The 27626-nt window shown below is 48.7% G+C and overlaps 1 protein-coding gene across 50 annotated transcripts in view; it reads left to right on the top strand.

The window, feature by feature from the left end:
* Positions 1-27626, top strand: part of SORBS1 (sorbin and SH3 domain containing 1) — a 227514-nt gene that overhangs the window by 100541 nt on the left and 99347 nt on the right. For 40 of the 50 annotated variants that reach the window (XM_044240147.1, XM_044240191.1, XM_044240189.1 and 37 more), the window contains 4 exons: positions 8362-8416; positions 14088-14156; positions 16876-16971; positions 18990-19118. In XM_044240147.1, coding sequence (XP_044096082.1) covers positions 8407-8416; positions 14088-14156; positions 16876-16971; positions 18990-19118 — 304 coding nt within the window. In that variant the 5' untranslated portion in view covers positions 8362-8406. The remainder of the gene's footprint in view (positions 1-8361; positions 8417-14087; positions 14157-16875; positions 16972-18989; positions 19119-27626) is intronic. The other 10 variants (XM_044240197.1, XM_044240168.1, XM_044240162.1 and 7 more) reach the window with 1 other exon arrangement.

Here is a 27626-nt window from a genome sequence, read left to right as displayed (position 1 = left end):
TTTATTTTAGAGAGAGTGCGAGCAAGCATGGGAGTGGGGGCAGAGGTAAAGAGAGAGAGAAACTCTAAGCAGAAGCTTTGTGCTGAGCTTGGAGCCTGATGAGGGGCCTGACCTCACAGCTGTGAGATCACGATCTCAGCCAGAACTGAAAGTGTCAGAGGCTCAACCCAGGTGCCCCTGGCTATGTTCTGTTGTTTACATAACTATAAGCACAAATGTCACACAGACCTACACCCTGCTGTCCTCACTTACCCTTATAAGAAGTGTCTTCCCATGTTGTGTGTTCTACGTGGCTGTTATTTTTGTAACTGTTCAATAGTCCACTCGGGTGTGTGTGACCATGTAATTAATGGGTCCCCTGTCCCTGAACACCAGAGAGTGTTCAGGTTTTCACTATTATTAATAAAGCCACAAGAAACATCTCTGTGTAGCTTTGTTGTCATTTGGGGTTCTTTCTTTGGGCTAGATTCCCCAAAGCACAAAGAGATTGAGGTGTATAGCTCTTGATATGTTATGCTTAAAACAGGGATGATGGTTGTGTCACCGACCAGGTAGGAAAATGTCGATGCCTTTGCTTTTGTCCACACTGAGCGTTAGTGTTCTTAAATTTGTGGACTAATTAAGAAGTGGAAAAAATAGTCATTATTTGCGTCTTCTTTTTTTTTTTTTAATCAAGCTAAGTGAACATTTTCTCATGGGTTTGTTTGCAGTTTTCATCAGGGAATTATTTCTTCATGCCTTCTTAATTTTTTCATGACAGTAAGTATGAGCATACTGTAAGATCAGGATATTAACCCTCTCTATTATGTATGCTACAAACCATGCATTTTAATACATAGATAATATAACATATGATTACAAGTTATCATCCAAATTCTCTTATCTGAAGCTCAAATAATACTGCATTTATAAGACTTGAAACTATTTGGGGGCTGTATTTTGCTTATTGGCAATTGACAGAATCAACTTTGTATGTTTATTTAAAAGCTTCATTTAAGTATAAAAGGTAAAAACACAATTGCAGGCGTATTGGTAATGAGCTGTCCGGCTCTGGGTCTGATCTGTCTCTGGCAAGGGTCTGGGATGACAGTGTGATGACTTTAATGGGAGCTTGGACATCAGATTTCTGAATTCTGTGTTTGGAAATTGGTCTTATTAAAATGAGTTCCTTATCCGCATGACCTCTAGTGGGGATTAGAAACAAAACTAAACCCAAATAAAAACCCATAATTTTTGCTGGACCTGCATCTGGCAACTAGGGTTGGCGTGAACGGTTGGGGAGGTGAGGGAAAGGTTATCAGTGGGAAGAAACTGTGAGATGAAGGACTGGGAAAGGGGAACTCTTGTTCAGAGTGCAGCAGGAATGATGGTCTGGTACTGTGAGGTTTAGGGCTCGCTGAGTACATGGAGGAAGCAACATGAAAGGCTCACTGGGGCCTTATCTTACCTTACATGGCCTGCTGGTGTAGTCAGGAATCCGGACCTCAGTTTTTAGATCAGTGTTTCCCAAAGTGCGATATTGCGAAGTAAGCTGAGAAGTAGGTCACTGAACATTTGAAAATGTTAGCGTTCATTTCTTGATTTTCTGTCCCATGCAGAACTTACTCCTTTTCTTCCCGTGGTTCTGTAGCACATAGCTCCGATTGCTCACAGAAGGGCTGCCTATCGTATTGTATTTCAGTGGGACATGTCTGTCACCCTGCGGCTCTGTGGTGGCCTCAAAGACCGCAGCTGTGTGACTCATGCTGGTCTCTGGGCGAAGCGCTGTCCTGGGCGCATAGCAGCAGCGAGAGAAATACTGTTGGGATGGTGTCACCAGGCCTGTATCTTAGTTACCATGATTCTTTCCTAGGAGTTTGGTGCCTTTTTTTCCTTTTGCCCTGTACTTCCCAGCCAGCCCCTCTGAGCTCACATAGGCTCTGTGGATTGTTTTCCCCATGGAATTGGGACCCCCAGGCCCAATGGCTCAAGTCACAGTGTGGCCTTCCATGGCTATCTGGGGGGTTCTGAGACTTCTCCAGCCATGGTCATGGTCTAGGAGTGAGGTAGTAGGATATAGTGTGAGTGTGAGGTTGGGGGCCCAGAGGCGGCTGAAGCTCATGACTCCTGAATAAGAAAGAATTGACTAGACCAAACAGCTTGTCAGGTGCAGGGTGAGGGGAGTGACAAATGGGGGAGGAGAAGGCAGAGCACCCTGACTGGCATGTGCGAGCATCAATGATTCACTCCACCATTAATTGGCACTTGCCAGGCACCATCCCAGACACTGGGACGCAGAGATGAACAAGACCCAGTCTGGCCAGAGAGTGCTTACTGTCTACTGGGCTCAGTGCACGAGGCCTGATTGGAGGGACAGACAGACTGGAAGGCAAGGTGAGGGTGAGATGAGTATCAGACTCAACCATCTCTTGTCGCTGTTTATTGGGACTTGGTGTTCACTGAGTAATAGGATGATATTGGAAGGTCCTAAAAGGGGAAGTGGCACTGGCCAGTCTGTGCGTTGGCTGTGGAGGACTGATTCTGTATCCTTTGCCAAGATTCCCAAAGCTGCAGGTGACCTGAGGAGGAAGAAGAGGGAAAGAGGGCCTTAGTAGAAGGAGTAAAAAGCAAGACAAAGGGAAACTTTCTCTGAATCTAAGTTTTTGCACCTCAGTAAGGGTGTGGATTGGATTGCTGGTTTATGAGCCCCCCCTTTTTTTTTCTTGGTAGCCGCATAATCCAATCATCTAAGGAAAACTAAAGAAATATAAATGAATGAAATTAACAAAAGCACAGCTGTCCTGGTTGAAGTGGAAAGTGGAGAATAGGTGGGTGGATTGCCAGCTCTGTGGCATGAGGGGGCTCGTGGAACATCCTTCCAAAACAGGCAGAAAGCCAAGGAAATGGGCTAGGTAACCTACATGGATCCTTCTGGTTCTTGTATTCCTGATAAAATCCCCAAGGAAGTGAGCTTGAAGATAGAAAGGAATGAGGACCCAGTGTGGGATCCTCGAGGTCTTTAAACTCCTAGAAGAACTATGGGAGCCTTGATCCACGAAGACCATCGTCCTGGCCTGATGTGAACCAACCCACAGTGACACTTAGAAACCAGGACCAAAAAGTGTGGGGGAGGAAGAAGGAGTTAAGTGTTTTAAATTCAGTGGAAAAGGTCAGTGAGGCCCTGACCAGTGCAGAAGCCAGTGTTGGACTTGGCTGTGTCTGCACTGGAAATCTTTCTGAAGGCCATTTCAGATAATTGGTTAGAGCGGAAACCAGTTGGAGAGACTCCAGGAGGCAGTGAGAGGATGTGGGGGATGGCCTTTCCAATGTGTTTTCCTCTGGCTCCCTCTCCAGAAGCATCGGTCTTTTCACAAAACCCTTGTGCTTGTTGTGTTTTGACCCCACCCCCACCCCCGCTATGTCATGGGATTCCACACCTAAGTTAATGTCACGGTTAAGTTGATCCTATCTTCCTCCCTTGAAAGGGCAGTGCCAGCAGCTCAGTGTGTACCCTTTCTGGCTTTGTGGAGAACCTTCTGCACCCTCTTCAACAAGGTGGAGAGTGCATTTGGAGAGAAATGACCATTAATAGAGATTGAGAAGAGGATGAGCTGTTGAAAAATTAGAGAAATTTGACTTTGCCGTGTGGGTCAGCAAAGTATAAAAAGCAATAAGGCCAAGCATTTATTCTGGGCCTTTGTGAGCTGTCACTGTTCTTTTCAAGCCATTGGAAGGAAGTAGCTGCAAATATATCAAATCAAGTCCCAGACTGGATTTCAAAGCCAGAGTATAACCAGGGTTTGGTTGGAATGGGAAGCTAGCTTGTTTTTAGACAGCTATGTTGGATTTAAGGAGGGTCCTGGTTGTCTTGAAGAGAAGACTCCAAAATTAGGTTCTGAAGCCTAAATAGAGACAAGAACAGTGTTCATGACTGAGCACCCACTGAGTGCTTGGTCCTGAGGATGACCCAGTGTTTCTCCTATGGAAACTTAAAATTGTGTGTGTGTTTGTGTGTGTGTGTGTGTGTGTGTGTGTACACGCCCTTAGTATGTATGTGGGGAGAAACAATGGAAGCCAAACACCATAGGGCATAGAAGAAGCTGGACCACCTTTTGTGAAAGGTCAGTCTGAGTCTCCTTCTTTTCCAAGAATCTTTGCTGGACCTTGAGTTCCTTTTTACAGACAAACTTAATTCTTCCCTTGTCCTATCCTACATCCCTGAACTATCCATATAAGGAAGGACCTTCTTTCCTTCCCTAGTAAACAACCCATATTTAGTTATTGGATCCGATTTTGAGCTGGAAGCACGAGTATAACTTTTGCTTTTTAGTAATTATTCACTCTGTGTCATCAAGACTTATCTCAGAATTATAGGGTCGTGGAATTAGGGAGGGACCATGCAGAACCATTAATTATCCAGATGCATTCTTAACAAGTTTGGCTACTTTACATTTTGTTCTTCTGGCGGAATGTCTGTGTTGATGCTGTGGCCCTTTACCCAAGTACGGTAGGTCCTGACTGCCCAGGTTTGACCCTCGCTGGCCCACCCAAGCTGGGACTCTGAGGAGGTCCTGTGATTTACTGAGGGATAGCGGTGCACTTGGAACTGTATGGTTCTGCCACTAGATGGCGCAGTTTATCTTTTTGGCTTTTACCCAAAGGTGCTTGCCTCCTCTGGAGGCGACTTGTGGGAGAAATTCCAAAGACATGGCATCATGTTCTCAACCAAATCAAACCCTTTACAGCTTAGTTTTTAAGTAAATATTAAGTGTCCGGGGGTTTTATGTAAAATAAACTCTCACATTCTACATGTGATTTTAATAGCTTGCATTATCTCTGAATAAACCGCAGGGACTAGATGACGACTTTCAAGGCTTACAGCATGCGGTCAGACTCTCTTTGTGCAGCTTCCCAATCCCAGCCTCGCCGCCCTGACTCTGAGCTCTTGAGGTTGTAGAGAGAAAACCCTTTGCTGAGCCCCCTTGAGATTCAGATCTGGATGGCCTCACTTCAGGAGGAGAGAGGAATGAAGATTCTTCTCTTGGAATGAAACATCTGGGACTCCTTCCTCCCCCAACCTGGTGCCAGTCAAGATTCTTGGGTTGCAAATGACTGGAAACTGCCTCTTGGGAACTCAAATGGAAATGGGGTTTATTGGTAAAAGCTTGGGTAGTTCCGAATTTGTGGGAGGTTGGAGGATTGCCCTCCAAACAGAGGCAGGAAATCAAGGAGCCCGAGTTAGGTGGAATGAGAGCTGAAATCAGGTCCCGCGGGAGTTGGGATAGTCTGTACCTCCACTGGTGAGGACTGGACACCAGACTCCCTCCTTGGCACAGCCACCACTGCCGCTCTTGCTGGAGATCTTATTTTATTCTAAATCGTCCACTCCTCCTTTGTGTTACCCGCTGCTGATTCAGTCACCAAATGAGAGCATGCCACAGAACCCATGACCCAGAAAGTCTGGTTCCAGAGCGGTGCTAGCTTACCGGCGTGGGGTGGGTGTTACTCTTTATTGTCAAGCTAGTCCTTTATTAAAAGAGTGTCCTAGCACTCTGGGTCCAGCCTCCTTCCATCTTACAATCCAGGCACTAACTGGTTAACACCTGGCATGGGGGCCCTCCCAGAGAGTGCTGCAGCTGACCTCTACTGTTGGCTGCTGGGCACTTGTGGCCAAGTGGTGGTATGTGGGATACTCTCCCTGACCAGATGTACATTAGATCACTTTGCAAGCAAGAGTGGGGCTGACACTTAGAAATTACTAGTGTCTACATTGAAAAATACTACATGCACAAAGGGCTACCCAAGTATGATGGTGATATTCATCATGTGTGAGTTGAGGCATCTTTTTTGTTTGGTTCGTAGGACATTTCCATTCATCTCTTTCCTAGCCTAAGAATGTGTTTGGGCTATGTACTTATTTTTTAAATGAAGATGAATTAAACGGAACTGTCCAGAGGGAAGTTGTAAATGAATTATGGAGGGTTAATGCAATAAAATATTATATAGCCATTAAAATAATGGATATGATGACTGGGTAAAAATCCAGAAAGATGTGCATGAAATCTTTAATTTAAAAAGTAAAACACAAAGCTGGCCAGACATTTACGTTTGCAACCATATGTAAATGCTACTTCTGCAGATAGAGGTTAGAAAGAATTGTAAAGAAAGAAAATTCACGTTTTATTAAGATAGATTCATGCTTGAATCAAAAGCCCTTTTTTAATCAGTTTAAAGTTGAAGAAAACCTTAATGAAACTATTAAAATTGTTTTTAAAAATAAAAATGTTTGGATGCTATCGTAACAGCCCTTTTGGTCCTGAAGCCAAATTGGGGTGCCCTAAAACCAGGATTGGAAGCTATGAGGGCATACAGAATACAGCAGATTGTGTTCCTTCACTGAAAGAACAAATGTTTCCACAGGTCAGGGGCTGTTGAAGGTCACGGGTAGTCTCAGGTGTATTTGATGGAGACAAGCTACTGCTGATTTGGGCAGCAGAGGACTTGGAATGATTTCTTTCTTGCCCGTAGCATTCTATTCTGTTCCAAGGACAGTGAGCAAGGCAGCCACCCATGGAGGAAGCCAGTGCCTGGCTTCAGTGTGTTGAAAAGGAAACTAACGCATGTCTCCTTATGTAGATCCTCAGACCATACCTGGGCCTTCTTTTTTTTTTTTTTTTTTAAAGATTTTATTTATTTAATTGACAGATCACAAGTAGGCAGAGAGGCAGGCAGAGAGAGAGGGGGAAGTAGGCTCCCTGCTGAGCAGAGAACCCGATGTGGGGCTCGATCCCAGGACCCTGAGTTCATGACCTGAGCTGAAGGCAGAGGCTTAACCCACTGAGCCACCCAGGTGCCCCAATACCTGGGCCTTCTTATGGCATAATTCATGAACTAGGGAGTTGATTTCCTCTCCCTTATTGCTTCTCACATTTTATTTTATTTTATTTATTTCCCACATTTTTGAGTGCAGAGAAACCAGCTGGAGATCTTGTTAAAATGCAGATTCAGATTCAGTCCCCATAGGTTGAGTCTGAGTTTCTGCTCTCTTAGTAAGCATGCAGATGATGCCAGTGTTGCTGGTCTCTGGACCACACTTTAAATAGCAAGGTTCTACATATCCTGAAATCTTGTTTTTCAGATTGTCTTTCCAGTATGTTCACTTAGGCCTTTCTATTTAAAATATTGCAAGACCAGTGTTTTGGAAACTACAGAATATTGTGGAGAGAAATGAAAGACCTATGTAAGGGGACAGAGGGTCTATTCTTTGAAATTAGAAAATCCAATATTGGTAAAATGTTAATTTCCCTCCAGATTGATGTATAGATTCAACACGATCCCAGTCAAAAGTCCAGCACGCTTTTTGTTTCATTTTTGGTAGAAGTGGGTAGGGTTCTCAACTTTGTGAGAATGCAAAGGATCTAGAAGAGCCAAAAATGATTTTTGAATAAGAACAAAGTTGGGAGACTCACACTACCTGATTTCGAGGCTTAGTCTAAAACTGGAGTAATCAAGACAGTGAGTTAAATGGGTTCAAGTCAGAACCCATGGAGCAGAATAAAGTCCAGAAGTAGACCCCACACAACGGCCAACTGATAGGTGGTGGTGTGCTAAGTGAGAGAAGTCAGGTGTGAGAACGTACAGACGCCGTGCTGCCTGGGGTAACGTTCTAGGGGCAGGGTTAGACTCTGGTGAGAGAAAGCAGATCAGTGGTTCCTGCAGACTTGGGATAAGACCATACTAAATGAGGGGGTGGTCTTTGTGAATCAAGAGAGTGCCTTCCCCCCTCACCCCCTCAGGCCAGTAGGATGCAGAACCTGATGGCCTGGGCCTTCGAGTCTGTCTGTCTGGGTCCCTATACCAAGCTGTGCCTGCCTCTGTACCTCGGTCTGCTTATCCATGTAAATTAATACACAGTGTCAGTGCTTTACTCTGTAGGGCCATTGGGAGGATCAAATGAATGTATTTAAAGCATCTAGAACATTTCCATTTGTATAATTATATGTATATAAACTTATTATCCTCTGATAATCATTTTGTGTTGTGATTTTTACCTCTTTCTCTTACAGTTTGGTTCTCTCTTGCCTTTACCCTCTCCTTGACCTATGTGGACTCATGGAACTTAAGGTTTTTAATAGAATCTTAGAAGTGGAAGAGATCTTGCTTAGTATCTAAACCAAGTACAGGTGTCAAAATTGAGGCCAAGGAGGTTGAGTGCTGTGCCCAAAGTCAGGGTCATGTTTATAGGCAGCCAACCAAGAAGTAGGAGCCTGGCCAGGTGACTCCTGGTTATGTGTGGTGTCTGCATTTTTCATGCACACGGTGGGGGGACTTCCTGTGAAGCTGCCATTCATCAGCTGTGTTGTGTTGTCTGTTTTCCTGCAGAGCATTTCGGAGCCCCAGTAGCAGAAGACTTGTCCTGTTACCACCATGAGCTCTGGTAAGCCATTTAAAATCATGTCTTTCTCTTCTGGACCGGTCTACAAGACTGGGTAGTTTACCCAGATTTCCCACTTTTTCTTAAGGCCCCAGTTGCATTTCATTTTTTATTTTTTAAGACCTGGGCAAGCAAGCGCCAAAGCCCTGTCGTAAGTTGTCATTGCTACTATCGCCTTCATTATGAATGATTTAATGAGTGCCTACTATGTGTTAAGCACTAAGCTTAACATGCACCATATCCTAATCTTTATAATATCTCCCCTTTTCTCTTTTTAAACAACTTTATTGAGATAGAAATGACATACCTTGAACTGCAGATATTTTCAGTATCCTGGGTGATAAATGTTGACATATGTGTACACACACCTCAGTGGCGTTGTTTAATCCTGGTGACGGCTGCAGAAGGAAACAAATTGACCGTAATTGCCCCAGGGTGCGAGCTAATCTAACACTCCTTCCATCGGTGCTGGATGAGCTGTTGTTCATATTCTTGCTATGCCTTTGGTAGTAAAAAATCAAGATAGAAAGAAATGACCAGTTTTGCGTATTTTTAGTTTAGAGCTAGGGTAGAAAGCGTGGGCTAATGAGGTCAGAGAAGTGAATAGGTCCCTACTCATTATGCAGCCAAGAGCTGTCAGCTGTCCAGCCCAGAATTCAAGGCAGAGAAGTTTCCATCTAGAGATTAAGGCCCACCTTGGCTCTGTGTGTGCCCTGGAGCCTCCCGAGGCCTGCAGGCTGTGGGGTATGGGACAGGCGACCAAGTAGCAGCTCATTCAGGGATCTCCTAATTCTGTATTACGTTTGGAGTATCATTAGAGATCTCTGCAGATTAAAAACAATCCTTTCCATGTACAACATACAGTGTCCTCTTAGCCAAATCCTAAATTGTGCAGGACGGTATGTGCTTAGGACTGAGGCGGGCTCCAGGTGGAACAGCGCAGGGCCTCAAGTTGGCTTCCTCCCAGACCAGCTGTGTGGCCTCTGGCCTGCAGGGGCTCCTCCTCTGTGAAACAGCATGAAAACACCAGCTCACTGGGACTCCTTGAGGAATAAGTGACAACTTACCTCCCATGTGCAATGCCCAACGTGTGGCCAGTGTTCCGTCCTAGGTTATCAGCTCACATCTCCTCCTTGCAAGGAGGGGGACTTGGCTTGTTCTGAGCCCTTCCGATGCACGTGAAGAAGAAATACACCTTTTCCTCCCTTCAAGTAGACTTGGGTACTGCCAGGAGCTCCTGCTTTGTAATTCATTTTTCTTTTTGTTTGCTTGGCTTTTTGGTTTTGTGGTCATTTAAAACAGGCTGGGAAGTACCTTTTTTTTTTCTTTTCTTTTTCTTTCTTTCTTTCTTTTTTTTTTTTTTTTAATTTAAAACCTCTGGGGACGCCTGGGTGGCTCAGTTGGTTGGGCAGCTGCCTTCGGCTCAGGTCATGGTCCCAGCGTCCTGGGATCGAGTCCCGCATCGGGCTCCTTGCTCAGCGGGGAGTCTGCTTCTCCCTCTGCCTCTGCCTGCCATTCTGTCTGCCTGTGCTCACTCTCTATCCCTCTCTCTCTCTCTCTGACAAATAAATAAATAAAATTTAAAAAAAAAATTTAAAACCTCTGCCCTACAGCTAAAGTTTCTGGGTCTTCTACCAGGATGAGCCTAAGCAGGCATTGTGGCTCCCGGCCTAAGTGCAGGAGGAAGATGGGAGGGCATGGCAGGAGGGTAGGGTGTGGCCAGGCCTGGGGAACTTCTCCCAGGTTCACTCTCAGGCGGGGTGCTAGGAGGGCATTTTATAGAAAGAGTCCAAAAAATCCAGACCCTCTGACCTGATAATCCAACTCTTGGGAATTCCCCTCTTAATACAGAGGAAACAAAAACATCACCTACATGAAAGTGGGGAATGAGTAGTTCATTATGTGTATTTACTTGGTAGAATATTGTGCTACTATTAAAAGTGATCATTAGGAAGAAAGCAGCTATGTAGAAAACATTTGTGATAACCTTTGGTGGAATGAGAGGTATGAAAATGATGCTTTATTTATTTATTTATGTAATTTTTTAAATTGTGCTAGTCACCATACAGTACATCACTAGTTTTTATGTAGTGTTCTATGATTCATTGTTTGTGTATAATACCCAGTGCTCCATGCGATCTGTGCTTCTTAATACCCATCACTGGGCTCACCCATCCCCCCACCCCCTTCCCCTCTAAAACCCTCCATCCATAGGCTCTTAATGGTTCATTTTCCCCTCTGATTCCCCTGCTCTTTATTTTCCCCTTCCTTCTCCTAATGTCCTGCATGCTATTCCTTATGTTCCACAAGTAAGTGAAACCATGGATCTTTCTCTGTGTGACTTATTTCACTGGGCATAATCTCCTCCAGTCCCATCCATGTTGATGCAAATGGTGGGTATTCATCCTTTCTGATGGCTGAGTAATACCCCATTATTATTATTATGGACCAATCTTCTTCCATTCATCTTTTGAAGGGCATCTTGGTGCCTTCCACAGTTTGGCTATTGTGGACATTGCTGCTATGAACATTGGGGTGCATGTGCCCCTTTTCACTACATCTGTATCTTTGGGGTAAATATCCACACTTCTCCAAAGAAGACATACAAATGGTTAACAGACGCATGAAAAAGTGCTCATCATCATTAGCTATCGGGGAAATCAAATCAAAACCACATTGAGATACCACCTTACATCAGTTAGAATGGCAAAAATGAACAAGGCAGTTGGAGAGGTTGTGGAGAAAGGGGAGCCCTCCTACACTGTTGGTAGGAATGCAAGTTGGTGCAGCCACTTTGGAAAACAGTGTGAAGGTTCCTTAGAAAGTTAAAAATAGAGCTACCCTATGACCCTGCAATTGCACTGCTGGGTATTTACCCCAAAGATCCTGAGCATTCATTTTATTCCAAGTTTGGACTGGACTGCCAGTCACCAGGGAAGGGGCTTTGGTTTGTTCTTTCACTGCATTCTTCTGGCAGACCCGCAAAGGGGAGCATGGTTTACCTCATCCTATTCTGTACATGGGGCATCTGAGGCTCGGAGAGGAGGAGGATTTGCCTGGCATAACCAGCCGGTGTGTGGTAGAGCTTAGGCAAAGCCAGGCTGCACCAGCACACTGGGCTGCAGAGGTCGGAATCGGAGGTGCTGGCACAATTTTGCAAATTTTCTTCCAAGTTTTGCTATGTTTCATGAAAAGAAAGCAAGGAAAGGACAGAAGTGCATGGGGCTGGGCCTGGTAGCAGCTGAGAGGCTGCCCCAGTGCTGGCGTTGGGGGTGCCCAAAGCAAGGCCTGCAGTTCCAGAGAGGAGATAGTGAAGAAGAACTCCAGCAGATGCAGGGAGAAGAGAGAGTGACAGAAAGAGCAGATGGGGTGATGGAACCTGCGATATTTCTTTTACTTGGATTTCTGGCCAACACCCTCCTTCCATCCATCCAAAGAATGTAGGTGCGAGGGAGATATTGACATCTGGGAGAATTAGGCTTCATCTGGAGGTGGATGGGGCAGCAAGCAGGACAGAACCTATGGGGCCAGTGTCGGGAGGTCCAGGATGCTCTTCGGGAGGGGTAGTAGCCCTGCTCGTGTCTGGATCCAGGAGTATCCGGGCGGGCCTGGCAATGTGGGCCATGTCAGAGAGGCTGACAGGAGAGCCTAGGTGGGTAACCTAGTCTCAGCCAGAGGATCTCCAGCATTTGGGGAGATCATATATAAGCTCTTTCATAAAGAAGGTGTTTAGTTTGTATTTATAGACTATACAGGAGCCATTTTGAATTTTAAATATATATATATATATATATATATATATATATATATTTATTTATTTTAAAAGGGTTTTTTTATTAATTTTTTTGACGGAGAGAGACACAGCAAGAGAGGGAACAGAAGCAGGGGGAGTGGGAGAGGGAGAAAGAGGCTTCCCACCGAGCAGGGAGCCCAACACGGGGCTTGATCCAGGACCCCGGGATCATGACCCAAGCCGAAGGCAGACGCTCAATGAGTGAGCCACCCAGGCGTCCCGCAATTTTTTATTTAAAAAATAAAGAAAATCCTTCTTCCTGTTGGAGGCGAGAGGATGCCCTGGGAGATGGAGCAGACCAGAATTCAGACCCCAGCATAGTGATCTTAGGCAGGCCTGGCGTCCTCTCTACGCTGCAAATTTCTTATCTGTGAAATAGGAGTTTCTGTCTCACAGCTCCAGGGGACTGGGTCTGAAGGATAAAAATGAGATGCTACTTATGGAATGTTAGCGTGGATCCTCAGATCCAGGCAAACAGATGTTTGAGAAACCATAGGTGTTGTAATTGTATTTGTGGCTTGGTTGGCTCTTGGCTGGTGGGGATGGGGGTGAGGTCACTCCAAGCCACATAGGAGGGGCGAGGCTGCTCCCAGTGCCTTCAGCTGCACAGACTCAGGAAGGTCTCCGTTGACCTAGAGAAGGTGACATTCCCGGGAAGCAAGGCGCAAGGAGACGCAGGATTTCCCCCAATGTAAGAAAAGGGGAGGAGGCATTCCAGGCGTGGGTCTTGCAGGAACCAAGCCTGAATGTCTGGAAGTATCGGACAAGCTCCAGGGTTGTGAGGAGATGGGTTTGGCAGGCAGGGGAGGAGGGAAACGCAACAGAAAAAGGCTGTAGGACCAATGGTTACAAGAACCCAGAATCCCGTATAAATTGCCCAGACTTTGTCCTTGAGGTAGCTGCTGGCCCCGGGGGGCTTGTTTGTTTGCTTGTTTTTAATTATCAGGGAGATCAGTTCATTTAAATATAGCCAGGTATGCGAAGATATAAGTCATCCAACTTACTAAAAAATTGTATTCCAAACAATCATTTGTACATTTTGGAGAACTCAGAATACATTTTTCCTCATAGAAATGATATGCATGATTGAATTCCCAACTAAACCCCAATATTTTTATTCTCAAAATAGAGGTAAAATACCATCTACTTAAAGTAGAGTTGTTGTAGAAGGTCCTATTGCGTTGTTCTGTTTCATTGTCCTGAGTCCTGCACCCAGGGGCTTTGTAACCCAGGGAGGACCATGGTTGGATCCGGAGCTAGAAAGTGCTGTCTGGAGGCCAACTGACTGGGGGTGGAGAAGGGACAGAACAGAGGCAGGGGGCCTGGTGGGGGAAACCAGGTCATCTCTGGGACAGTAACTGAAGAGCCTCAGTGGAGGCAGTGTGGGTGGGGGGGACGAGGTGCAATGTCCAGAGACATTTCAGGGGACAGATAGCATGCCTCTGATGATGGGGGGTGTGGGTGGGGTGAAGGAGGGTGTCAGAGAGCCTGAGGTCTCTGTCCTCTGACAGCTCCCACTCTGGAAGCTCAGGGATGCACCTGAGCCGGCCTTCCAGGGAGTAGGTAAGCCTTTGTCATTCAGGAGATGCCATTCTGAGGGAATGAAGCAGATTTTTAAAAAATGTCAGCAATGAAGCCATAGCAAGGAGGCAGGAGAATTTACATCACCTACCACATACTTCCCATCCCCAAACAGCTTTTGCGTTCTCTTCTGGTTCAGGCCACACAGCATTCTCAGAATTCTCCCATGGCGCCCAAGGGGGCCCTCTCCAGGCCTGAGAAAGCCAGCCTGTCCCCAGCATGCCACACACACACACACAGGACTCAATAAATGTTGGGGAGAGATGATCACAAGCCTTGTGCTCTTTGTCTCTCTTTCAGAATGTGACGTTGGTGCTTCTAAAGCTGTGGTCAATGGGCTGGCGCCAGGCAGCAATGGGCAGGACAAAGGTAAGCACTTGCAGGAAGCCCGGCTGGCTATTATGAAGCAGTTCTAGACGGCACGGAGTGTGTGGGGCCTGGGCCGCTCCCCGTACAAGCAGTGACTGGCTGCACTGGGCTGTGAACCGGAGACCTGTCTCTCATGCCAACCTTGAGAGTGGGAGCACTTTCTTGCCTCTCATGGGTCCGAGGCCGCTCTTTCCCACTGTGAGGTCACATGGTAAAACCTGTCCCTCATTCACAGGATGTGGATAACAACAGGTGAAGTACACCAAGTGAGGACTTCGCCTGGTGCAAATGGCCTTTATCAGCCTGGAGTCTCCCTTACCTGGCATTTTATCTTCAGTGGCTGTAAATAGTGACCCGATCCCAGCCTTGACCCAGAGGCAAGAACCTCTGAGTGCTGAAATCAGTTACTTCTGTGGCATTAGTTTCATGTGTGTCCTCGGTTTTCAGTTTTTTAAAAATTTTAGGACAAAAGATTTAAGTGGGAAGTGAGTGACAGGTAAGATGACCATTGAGGCCCCATGTGCCTTGTGCTCTCTCCTCCTCAGCCTCTCAGCACGGCTGCCCAAGTAGCCAGGGCTCCCATGTCACTTCTGCAGGGCAGCCTGGGCCGAGTGATGAGGTATGGGCTCGTGTCCCAGTTCTGCTCACGGATGGACATCTCGGGAGGTCCATTGTCTTTATGCATGTGCGTCCCCTTAGCTAGAAAATGAGGACCTGAGATGTTCTGCGATGTTTTATTCCTGCTTCAGATGCCGGGTTTTACTGATTCCATCCTTGCTCGTGCTTCTAAATTTTATGGTCTCAAAGAGAGGGGGCAAAGGTCCTGTTATTGGGCAGTCAGGTCAGAAAGCACCATCTCTCACAGAGTAATTTCAGAATGTGACCTGTTTGGCCTTTGTAACTTCCATCTGGTTCAGCCAAGTATTCCTCTTGAGACAGGGCCAAGTGTGAAGTCGGGGGCAGGGGCAGCTGGGAAGGGAAGGTGCGGAGCCCGGCAGGAGCTGGGGGATGGGGGCCCAGGTAGTTTCGGGGTCGGTTCCTCTGTGGCAGGAGGTGTCCAGCTGCTGCTGTGTGCCCCTTGCCTCCTTGCTTCCCTTCCCGACCCCCCCTTCTCCACTCCTAGTATGGGACACGTCCTCAAGGACTTGGGCGATCTTGGCTAAGTTACACTGAGGGGGTGTTAGAGGGCATCAGCCGCCATCAGCCCCGGCCCTGTGGCTGACGGTCTCCCTGGAGCAGACTTCAGGGCTGTGGGAGAGGGCGGCAGGTGGGCATGGCGTCTACTCTCCACTCAGTAAGATGCAACCCTCATAGGGAAAGGAGGCAGCACATGTCACCTGAAGGTCATCGTGGTGGCCTGGGGAAGTCACTGAGCCATGGGCCAGGACAGCTGAGTTCCAGCCTCTTCCCCGAGGAGCTGGATGACTCTGAGTAGCACCAGCCCTCTTGCTTCTTCCTCTGAGAGAGGTAGCAGAAGTCTCCCACCAGCCAGTCTCCCACGTGGTCATAAGGAGCAGACGGTGGGCTGGCCATGCAAGCGGGTTTGTATCTCCGTATGTGCAGCACGCTTGTTACTGCCTACTTAGTTACCAGTGGCCGTGTGCTGTGTGACTGACTGCCTTACGAGGCAGCAGCGTGAGGGACTGGAAGGTGAGCGCTCTGTGGCTGAGGGGACTGCCTCCCCTCCTGTCCCCTGACTGGCTCACCAGTGTGATACTGACACACTAGTGATGGTCTTGCTTCCCCAGCAGCCCTTATCCCCCAGTTATTACATAGATATGGGGCCAGAAGATGTCTGAGTGGGCTCATTGGGGTGACCCTGGCACCCTAGGGCCAGAGCTCCATCTCTGCTTGCTCCCACTGGAGAGGCGGGGGGAGGGGAGGCTCCCGTGCACGTGGTACGAAGAGGAGTTTGGGGATGTGCCACCTCTGAGGTTCCAGGATCTGGGGGTGGGGGGGCGGGCTGGGGAAGACTTCAGAGGGAGAAGCAGGGGAGCCCAGCACATGAGGACAGCTGCCCTGGCCACGTCCTGGGCTGTTCTGCTAGCTCTCCGATGGCCTGCCTGGGGGTCAGCATCCTGGGCTGCGGATGTGGGTGCTGCCCGGAGTCTTGAGTGTGCAGCCTCCTGTCCAGGACAGCCTGGGTTTAAGCAAGACCCTCTGCTGCCCAACTGATGGAGGTTCTGATTTGTTCAGGGACAGGGGCCCATGGTGGTCAGAACAGGCACAGGAAGGACCCCAGAAGCTGTGACGGCGGGGAGGCAGCTCACCAGCATGTTCCCTTTCCTCCTGCACTCATCAGGGGCCCAAGCAGGAGCTCTCCTCCTCACAGCCCTGCCTCCAGCACAGACACCCCGGCATTCTCCCAGGGGCCCCTCGGACCCTAAGTGCTCTCCCCTTCTGCTGTGTGCTAGGACATTGGCGTGTCGGAAACCTCTTTGTCTGGAGCCTTGGCACGTTCCTGGTGTGGCAGGAGGTGCAGACAAGCACTGACCAACTGTGTATAGGGGACGGGGGGGACGGGGGAGGGGCTCTGCCATCTTGGCAGGGACTCCAGAGAGAGAAGGCAGGCTGTTTGAGAAGACCACATCTACTGCTCTTCCCATTGTTCTTCTCGTGTGGGCGACTTCCTCCTGTTGTCCCTGCCCAGTTCCTCAGCTGCCTGAGTGTTTCCCAAATGTCCTTTCTGGATGCACCATTTACCCTTTTGTGTTTTCAGCAACTGCCGACCCTTTACGTGCGCGCTCTGTTTCTGCTGTTAAAATAATTCCTGTGAAGACAGTGAAAAGCTCTTCAGGCCTGGTATTCCCTCCAGGTATCTCTCCTTGGGTTGGTTTCTTTTTTCTTTTTTTAATTATTAGCAGATCCTGCATGGTTTTCCTTCCTTTCCTTCTAACAAAGACTTGGAGGCTTAACTCTTGCATGTTTAGGGGCTCTTCCCTCTCACGTCCTTAGCTGGTTTCCTTTCTTATTGTGCGTGCATGTGTGTGTGTGTGTGTGTGTGTGTGTGTGTGTGTTTCTCCTGGGAGCTAGTAAGTCTGGAGAAGTACTGGCAGATGCCTTGCTCATCCTCTCTTTAGGAGAAGGGTCAGTCCAGAGGCACGGGGCTCTGGTACATGGGGTACGTGATACGTGGAGGTGCACGTAGTACCTGGCTCTCCCTGGGGGCTTTCAGCTCCCAGTACTTTATTTAAAACTTCAGTCTCCCTGAGAATTAATGTACCTACACAGGGAGCCTGTGAGTTGGGCTGAACTTGAAGCAGGTGCTTTAGATGCCAATCCTAGATGCTCTGCTGTGTTCTCCAGCCCCCGAGTTCATTTCCTGCCATTGCTCTCTGACCAAGGGTGCTGGTCAGGTGCCGGCTTGGACACATGGCTTCCTTCTGTGTGGAATGGCACAAGTGAGGCCCCGGCGGTACTTTGCCCCAATGGCACGCTCTGGCCTTGGGACAATCTGGCTGGGCCTCCAGGAGCCTGGGACAGGCTGGATCTGTCATTTTGCAGCTTCTCCCTTCTGAAAGGACCGTGAATCCGTTTTCCCAGTGCTTTTGTGATATCGGTCACTTGTCCTTTTGGTAGGGTTGGACAAGTCACATGCCCATCAAGTCACCGGCTGCCCTGCCGTACGTTGTCTTATTGTGCTTTGCATTCGATGGGAAGAGGTGCTGATGGGGCAGATGTGTTCTCCTCTGTAACACCAGTGGTCATTCCGTGCAAGTTGCTGGAGAGGCTGCTGGACTGGAAAGGAGGAGAGAGGAGGCCGTACCTCTCGCTGTCCTGGTGTGGGAATGAGGAGGAGGGGACATCTGCGCCTCCATCCTGCCCATCGCCCGCCTGAAGTCTTACCCCATAATCCCAGTCTTGACAATTCTAGGTCAGAGATCCAGGCTGTGCTCTGAGCAATTTGAAAAACTGTACTGTGGCATTCAGTTCAGCTGAGCTGAATGGAAGGAAACCTGTGCCTTCTAGAACTGTGTGATCTACGTCAGTTTCTTGACTCCTCATCCCTGGTTTTTCTAGAGGATGAGCGTCCAGATCTTTGGAGTCCTTTTTTGAAGTCCTTCTCAATGGAATTCAGAAAGATGCCCCCGAGGGTGCTTTTAGGCCATTGTGAACTGTAGGAAAGATCGGGGCCCAGAGAAGACTCAGTGGGGGGCACAGTGAACACTGTTCACTGAAGGATTGGGTGTTTCTTGTCATTTTCTTTGGTGTGAATTTTCTTCATTAAGTTTGGAATGTGAAGCTCTCGCCCATGATCTTTCGCTCCAGGCAGCATATCCCGTCGGCATTTTAAGGGTCTTGCCTTGTGGTTAGAAGATTTTCTTTTCCTTTTTCCACTGGAGAACTGCAGGGAGGGTGATTCTTCCTCAGAACAACTTGATTCTTCCCTGGAACAACTGATGTTTCCAGCTTGCTCTTTCATAAGAAGGATGGTCTGGAAGCTCGAGAAATCTCTCATCAACTCTTTCTTGAATTGTTCCTCACTAATTGGTCAGAAGTCTACTCACCAACCTAAGCCTCGTCTAATGAAAGGAATTAACCTGCTTTCATTTTGAAATGTTTTCAGCTGATCATTATAACTTACACAGAACTTATTGTTGCCTCCATTCTCCCTGAACCTCATGATGCGTGGTAAACCTCCGGAAATGGGATTCGTCTCTCTCCTCCACCCACAAATTAATTCTCATTGACCATCACATTGACCATAAGACTTCGCGTGGCTGTAAGCAGGTTCATCTCATTCCCTGGCTGTCATGAGTTGCTAACTGACTGTTGCTTTAATCCTGCAAGAGCCATGGATTGAGGTTTCTCTTTTGCATCTTTCCTTTTCAGACATGGATCCTACAAAAATCTGCACAGGGAAGGGAGCGGTGACTCTCCGGGCCTCGTCTTCCTACAGGGAAATCCCGAGCAGTGGCCCCACAAGCCCTCAGGAAACCCCGCAGCATGAGAGCAAGCCAGGTGTGTGACCCCGGTGCCTAGGGGAGGGGTTCAGAGTCCCTTTGGGAGGGAGAGAGGCCCTCATGCTTCTGCTCGGGAGGGCGTGCATTCACCAGCTGTCTCCGAGTCTCCCCCAGGTCCCTGGAGCAGTCAGCAGCTTGTTGCGTCTGGGCTGTGCCCTGAGCTAACACGTGATCACTTGTTTCAGGCAGGGGCGAGGCAGTGGGCCCCACTTGGTTAGCTGGTGACCAGGGAGATGAGGAGAAACCTCATTACAGAGCCCGGTGGCCCTGCAGACCACATTCTTGAGGACAGAGGCTGCATGGGAGGGGAGTGCTGAGATGGGCTAGAGGTTAGTTTTCTCAGAGACCATCCCGAGATGGCTGTAAGTGGCCAAGCATGGCTGGGGCGGTGGAGGCAGGGAGAAGCCAGGGGAGCTTGAGAAATGCAGGTGCTTGACTGACCTGGCTCCCAGAAAGAGGGGAGGGGCAGGGCTGAGGTCTGGGGAAGCCACCTGGCAGCTGAAGCAGCAGGATCAGAAGAGCCATCCCAAGGCCACTGCACCCTGGGAGCACCAGGATCCCGACGAAGAAGCCCATCTGCAGCCCATCTCCCATCCGGCTCCACCGTTCGGGGGGTCTAGAGAGTGGCGTTGAGACCTGGGACTTCGGAACCCGGTAGATCTGTGTTCGTATCTGTGGCCGTGTAGCTGTGGACAGGACATTCTCTGTCCCGGCTCTAGTGGTGTCCTCTCGAGAAAGGGCTTGATAGTTGCACCCGCCGCATAGCATTACTGTGAGCGTGGAGTGGGTGAAGGTGTTGCACCTGCCTAGCGGCATGGAATGAGCCGTTAGAGGTCAGCCGCTATTAGTAGGTTATGACTGTGATTACTGTGACCTCTCTAGAGAGGGTTTTCCAGAGCTCCCCAAGTGTTCTGGGAGTTGAGAAACACTGAGGTTTCCCAGGGACAGCTAGCTGAGGGTGGGGCAGCCCCGGCCCCCCATCCCCCATCCACTCCACAGGGCGCTGGTTCTCACACCTGAGCTGCATCAGAATCACCTGGAGTGAAAGGCCAGGATGCTGGGCCCCAGGCTGGGGCTTTAGGATTTATGGTTATTCCCACTGACAGGTCTGAAGTAGAGTCTGAGGGTCTGTATTTCTGACAAATTCCCGGTCATGCTGAGATGCTGCAGGTCCAGGGATCACATCTGAGCTATTGCTAGAGGGAAGGGGACTTTCCTTTCCATCTTAAAGGAAATGGAGGAAGAAAAGAAGTGAGGTGAAGACCACTTCCTTGGGACTGAAGATAAAAGGAGGTGAGGCACACAGACTCCTGGGTGCAGTGGGGAGCATCCCTCCCCCACATTGTGATGAGACGGAAATCTGAAGGAAGGGGCCGGTAAGTGGCCAGGCATCTTGGAAACTGACTTCTGTCCCAGCTGCCTAGAACTAGCGCCAAGGCAGATGCCTGAGGACAAAGCCAGGCTAGGGTTTAAGCACGAGCCTCATTCTGGTAATGTCGTGCCTTGTGGAGAGCTGCTTTCTCCCTGGTCTCAGGGAAGGCATAAGTGGCCTCCAGCACTATAGGCTGAAAGTTGCTTCTTGGCCCTATGTTCCTCAACCCATACCGGCCTTTGCCCCCCTGCAGTCTGCCACTCTAGCCTCCTGGAAAGGTGAGGCCGAGGAGTGAAAGCATAATGCATTTCTTCCTAAGGCTAGCTTCATCCAGCCTCTCCTGGCCTACCTGAGAAGATCCAGCTCCCAAGGATGTTTGGGGAAGAGAGAATCTTCAGGGATAATTGAAAGAAAAAGACCGTACCTACAGCCCATGGCTCAATAAAATGACCTTAATCAAGTGCAGGGCCCTTCCGCTGGGGGAATTAGCAGGGCGAGTGGGAGGAGAGGGTCCTGGAGCTCCCCCTCCTGGTTGTGGGGTGGCATTAACACACAGCACTGACTGTCCCCTTCCCTGGCAATCTGTGGGCTTGGATTTACAGGACCTTACAGTGATTTGAGCACTTTTAGGAAGCTCTCTCTTCTCCAAATAATTCTACATCTTATAAATTCTGACAGCTAATTTGGGTGAGGGAATATCTTGTGTTAAAATGCGAATACACTGAAGAATTAAGGGAGAGCTATTGGTCATCCATACCTCTACAGTAAATCGATCTTAGATTATTTTCCTCCTGGTAAGTGGAGATCCTTGACTCCCAAGTCGGCAAACATTCATTTAGCATCATCTGTGTGCAGGGCACTGAGTAGTCCGTGGGAACTGTGGTGAGAAATAGCGAGAAGGGAAGGAAAAGCAGCATAATTCTGGGTGCTTCAGATGAGGACAGAAGTCTGTTTACTGTAAGAGAAGAGTCAGGCGTGGGCTGCTAGTCCACTGTCGTGCTTTCCGAGGTAAAGTATGAAGGACCTGGGCAAGATGGTATTGAATTCCAACATGCTCTGGGACCTTGGGAACTTTGGGAATTAACCTGACACAAACAGAATCCCATTCACCAAGGACAGATTCAAGATTACATCCCAGGGCGGTTTAGGTGAAAGGCACAAGCTGGGTTTGGGTAGAGGGAAGAGTACCAAAGAGGCTGGAATGAGTTAACGCTGCAGTTAACTTGAAGAAGGATGGGGCTCTAGAGATGGGACCTTCCAGCTGGAGATCCTGTCCTTTTACCGTACTGCTCACTGACCAGCGTCCTGCTGGCGCCTGTCTGTGTCCGCGTGGTTCCCAGCCCTCTTCTCAGCCCTCTCAGCTCCCTGCACCTGAGCCTCGGGATGGCAACTTGCTTCCTCACGCTGCCCCCCCCACCCCGCCCCAGTCTTCAGTTTTGTCCCAGAGCCTGGGAGTCCATGCGCCTCGACAGGCAGCCACGTCCAGCCCAGACCCGGAGCCCAAATATGAGGCAGCAGGTGTCTCCTCCGTGCTTCCTCCTCCCAGACAGCTGATGTCAGGTAGCGTCCAGTTCTCTCCCTTATCACTGGGGCCAGCGTCTGTCCCTGAGCTGCCCTGTCTGCCTCCTCAATGCCTCGCTCCCTGGCTTCACCGCCACCTTCCCTCCCTGCAGGCCCACAGGTTGCTGAGCAGTTGCCCAGACTGGAAGCTCCAGGTTTGTATTACTGCCCAGCACCTTCTTTGCTTACGTGACCCCTTGACACCCCCATTTCAGACGCGTCTCCCGTTCCTTGTCCTTGCTCCACCTCCCTCGTTCTGTGAGACACGATCTAGTTTCGCAGTGACACAGCCCTCTGTCAAGGCCCAGCTTCGCCACTTACCATCTTTGTGATGTGGGCGACTCGTTCAACCTCGGCGAGTGTCAGTTTCCTCATCTGTGACATGGAAGGACCTCGGTAGAGGTGCTGGGGTCCAGTGAGCTCCTTCACCCCAAGATTCAGCACCCGGCCGGGCACACTGCCGGTGTTCTTTGATGGCAGCTCCGATGGCAGTTGTGCATGTCCGGAGGCCTGGGAAAGCCTTCCTGTAATTTCAGCTAGAGGCCGTGAGCGCAGTGGGAACAAGGAACGGGGGCCAGGGTGGACGTGCGTTTGGAAGAGCGAAGGGGCAGGACCCCGTGTGGTATGTGTGAGGAGCACGGAGAGGTGGGATTCCCTGCTGCCTCCCCTGTGTGACCAGGAGAGTGGCTGTGGTGTTTGTGGAGACAGTGGCTTATGAAGGGAGAGAAAGGGATGTTGAATTCCATTGTTTGCCACACTGAGTTTCGGGGCAAGGGCAGGACTTCTAGGGGGAAGTTTTTAACAGATATTTGGAAATTTGGAGTTCGGGGTGTAGATTTGGGAGCCACGTGCATCCAGATGAACGCTCGGAGGATGGAGGTCCTTTCTGAGATGGAGTGAGATCGAGCCTGTTGACAAGCCCTTGGACTTGCCTCCTCCAGACTCCGGCCCTCAAGTGGTAGCTTAACTCTGGATCCCTAGCCACGGCTTCCTGACCAGCCTCCTAAACTCTGAATGTGGACCTTGGTTTTTGGATCAGAAGCATCTGGAAAGAACTGCAGTAATCTTACTGCTGACTCCCATTACCTTATCCCTGCTTCTTGATATCATTTGCCTGGCCAGGTGTGGGTATTGGCTCTTTTGGCTCAGGGTGACATGTCTCCAGGTCAGGTGTTAGTTACTCTGGAAGAGACAGGGAGCCCAGTGCACTGCTGGGTGTGACGTGGAGCTTCCTGTCTAGTATAGCCCGAAGACCATCAATCCCTGTGTTCTGACCCACAAGCCAAAATCCAGTTCACCCCTTCCCTTTGTGTTAATTCTGTGCAGTTTGCTTCAGTGCTTCCTGCCTGGTCCTTGACCACATTGTTAGCTTTGGGACTGTACCAGTACATTTTCCCTGGTTTGACTCTCAGGTTTGCACTCTAGAAATGGCAGTAGCAAAAACTTATCATGAGAAAATTGACATGGGACCAGTTAAAGACTCTCTCTACCCCCAGTAACTCAGAATCCTCCTTACGAATGCCTGTGCAAGAATGACTGCCAAAGTAAGAAGTTGGAAGGAAAAGTCTCCATAAGAAAACACCCTCACTTTTTTTTTTTAAGATTTTTTTTTTTTTAATGAGGGAGGGAAGGGCAGAAGGAGAGGATGAGAGAGAATCCCAAGCAGATTCCTTGCTGAACGTGGAGCCCAACATGGGGCCCAGTCTCACAGCCCTGAGGTCATGACCTGAGCTGAAATCAAGAGTCACATGCTTAACCAACTGAGCCACCCAGGAGCCCTGAGGATACCCTCACTTCCCTTTTTTTGTTTCTTATTTCATATTTTATTGGACTGATATACATTTCACCATTTCTGAGACATAAAGCTAACATAGGACTAAGAATGTAGAATGGGAAAGGGTGGGAAGCCATCCACAAATTTGGCCAAACTAGAAACGTACATAAACTTTTGGGTTGGAATCAAGGGAAAAACCTTTTTGGAGCTGAAGGAAGGTCTTTGGTTTCTATCAAGAGTCTCTTAAGGGCTCTGTTAGTACAAGGGTCAGCTTATGGATAACTCCCAAATTCTACAAAACCCCATTAGGCAGGAGAAATGGGCAGGCCAGAAGGACAGAAGGACTTGGGTTGTGGGGGCAGCTGGTCTGCGGGAGGGACGGCTGGGCTGGCAGCCACAGCTTGGGCCCAGGACTTGGAGGTAGGAGGCTGGAAGTCTAGAGGCAGAGGCAGAGGTTAGTGCCTTCACCTGAAGCCTGGGCTTCCCAGTCGGTCTCTAGGTTGCAGATGCTCCCCTCAGACAAGGAACACCCTCACTTCTGACACCAAATATTAGGTGAGGGGATTCTCAAAACTACCCTTGGGTTTCGTGATTTGCTAGGACTCCAAGAACTCATTGAAAGCTATTATACTCATGGTTGTACTCATGGTTGTGGTTTATTACAGGGAGAGGATACAGATTAGTATCAGCCAAGAGAAGAAGCCCAGCGTGGGCTCTAGGGAAGAACCAAGCATGGGGCCTTTTATTGACCTCTCTAGGGAGTCAGGATGCATTAGTTCCCAGCACTGAGGTATGACAGTATGTTCCAAGTATTGTCAAAATTTTTATCCATTGCTCCCATGGTTGATCCTCACTCTCCAGTCCATTAGGAGGCTGAGGTCTTGATGGCTCAGAGCCCACCCCCCCCCCAAATCACGTTATTGATCTGGCACAAAGACCTCATTGGGATGACATTCCAACGGTTTATAGAGATTAACTACCAGAAGTCAGAAAGCAAAGTCAGACCTCTTTTGGGGCAAGGTTGTTCTTTATCCCACAACTGGAATAAAAGAAATAAACACAAATGAGATTTGGGACACTATTAGGCCCACTTTGAACACATCCTCTAATTCTTGGATACTCTGCTGGACCATGTGGAACCTGACCCAGTTGTCCTGAGATCCCAAAAAGGACTGATCAGCAGCACAACTTTAAAGTTGACCAAAATGAAATTAGCACAGAATAAGATAAAAGAACATATCAGGAGGCTGTGGCCACAGGCCACAAAAGGTTGTGTGTAAAGAAGAGATAGAGGAAAAGATAAAAGAAATTATACTTGTCCTGGAAAGGCTGAGTCTCTTCAGGGCTGCAAAACCTATCTAGAATCCAACTTTCCTAGCCCTTCCTCCCCTTCCAGGAGCGCTGAGGTAACGCTTTGTGAAAGAAGCATTTTTGACAGCCTCCTCAGCCAAGAGTTAATAATTGAAGATTATGTACATCAGGTCTCACCTGCTGCACTCAGGTCCAAATGGCTGTGAGCCACTGCGCACCTTGAAGGTTCAGAAGACGAGGTAATAGGATGATGATGTTGGGAATTCAGGCCTCCTTTGGTAAAGAAGAGAGGAATGCCCAGAGAGGTCCTGGGAATTGCCTTTTCTGCCCAGAAAAGGGGAACAGTTTTAATGACTTGGAATAAGACAAAAAAGAGGGTTGATCCCAAGGATACTATGTTCTCAAAGCTATTTCTCGAATAGCAGCTGTCAACAGCTCTGACTTATTTCTCTGTGTGGGGAACCTTTTCTTCCTTATGCTTTGGAGTCCAAGTTGACTAAAGCACTTGCTTCACGCCACATATTCCCATTTGGTCCTCATGACTCAAAAGAAGCAGACAAGCCCTCCTTTCCTAAGCAAGACTGTCCTTCGCTGCAGGACGTGCAGTTAGCAAGGACTTGGACTGGGCCGTCTGATGCCAGAATGGCAGTCTCTTCACAACCAGTGCTGTGGAGGGACAGACATCTGTTTCTCGGCGCCACCAGAATAGACGGAAACCAACCAAAACCCAAAGAGCACGCAAAACAATGTGCCGCCACATCCACGTAGAACGCCCACATCCTTCACGAGGTAACCCCTCGCTCCGAACCATTGAGGTTCAGTGTGTGTGTCGATGTAACACATTGGATGGAATGACTTGGCAGTGGTGGACAAGAAAGAACTTAGAAAGGAAGACAAAGCAAAAGTTGATGGATACGGGGGGTGGGGACCACTGTCACATTGTGTCACCTAGTGGTTGAGGGCCTGCCATGTGGAAGGCAATCCCTGGGCCAGGAATCTGGATGGATGCTACAGTGAGTGTTAAAAATGGTCATTTTTAGGATCCTCCACATGCCTGATCTCTGGATCTTCAGCAAGCCTGTGAGGTGTCCATGGGTAAAGATCTTACTTCATAGATGAGAAAAAGGAAATGCACAGTGGTTGGCAGCCTGCCTCCAGTCGAAGGAGCCAGTACGTTGCAGTAATGTGCATGGAACTCAAGTCCTGTAGAGTCCCCAGCTATGTGATTGGAAAGAGGAGACAACCTGTGGATTGTGCGTACAGGGGTGGCAGAAATGTGAGCTGCAGCCTGCTGAAGGGGAACACAACCGAAACGTGCTGTAAAAACTGTTTTAGAGTGGAAAGGAAGCGACAATGGATACTTGAGTAGTTAGAAAGTTAATAGAAAACAGTTCTCTAGAAAAAAGATGGTGTTTGTTATTTTTTTAAAGATTTTATTTATTTATCTGACAGAGAGAGACAGCGAGAGAGGGGGAGTGGGAGAGGGAAAAGCAGGCTTCCCTCCAAGCAGGGAGCCGAATGCAGGGCTTGATCCCAGGGATCATGATCTGAGCCAAAGGCAGACGCTTAATGACTGAGCCATCTAGGCATCCCAGATGTTCTTTGGGTATTCCTTTTATCATGGTTTTTTAAAGTGTGGACTACGGACCAGCAGCCTTAGCATCACCGGGGAAACGTGTTAGAAATGTCAAGTCCCAGGCTTTACCTCCCATTTATGGAGTGGGGAATGCCGGCGGCGGCGGCAGGATAATCCGTTCTAGTGGGCACTCCGCGGATTCTGATGCAGCCAGACTGCTTTACCGGGATACGGATCGCCCGAAACCTTGACCTCTGCCCTTGCCTCCTGTTCCACCACCTTTTGGCTCCCAGCACTTCCCTGGAATGTGGCTGATGGTGGCTGGTGGTGGGGTTGGTGGCTGACAGTGGTGGGCAGATGCTGCCCTGGATTCCGGAGACCCAGACTGATTACTTTGTGTTTCCTGGCTGTGTGATTTTGGGCAAGTCCCTTGTCCTCTGTTTCTTCATCCATGAGGTAGAAGGATCATCTCCCCCGCAGACCTGTTGGGTGATGAAATCAAATACGAAATAGGTACAAAAGTGACTAACAGCGTCTGGCACTTAGGTTGGTGGTCCGTGACATTGATCAATCTCAGCTTGACACCTGGAAAGCCCACCTCTTGAGGGAGCCCCATGGAGATGGGGCTGGGGCTGTGAGAGTGGCTGTGTCCATCTCTCTTGGAAGGTAAAAGTAGGTAGGGCACAAAGAAGGAAGTTAAGAGATGGGCTAGTTCAGGAGTTGGCAAACCGGCCTGTGGGCTAAACCCGGCCCATGCCTATCTTTGTACAGCCTATGAACTAAGAATAGTTCTTGGGAAAAAATGGATAAAAGGAAAATCACAAGAGGAATGGTATTAGATGCCTATGTTAATTACATGAAATTCAGAATTCAGGGCCCATAAATAAAAATTCTTTGGAACACGGCCACACTC

This window comes from Neovison vison, chromosome 2 (genome assembly GCF_020171115.1).
Source record: "Neovison vison isolate M4711 chromosome 2, ASM_NN_V1, whole genome shotgun sequence".
Lineage (NCBI taxonomy): Eukaryota > Metazoa > Chordata > Mammalia > Carnivora > Mustelidae > Neogale > Neogale vison.
Note: the sequence above shows the minus strand (reverse complement) of the source record. Positions and strands in the feature narration are given on the sequence as shown.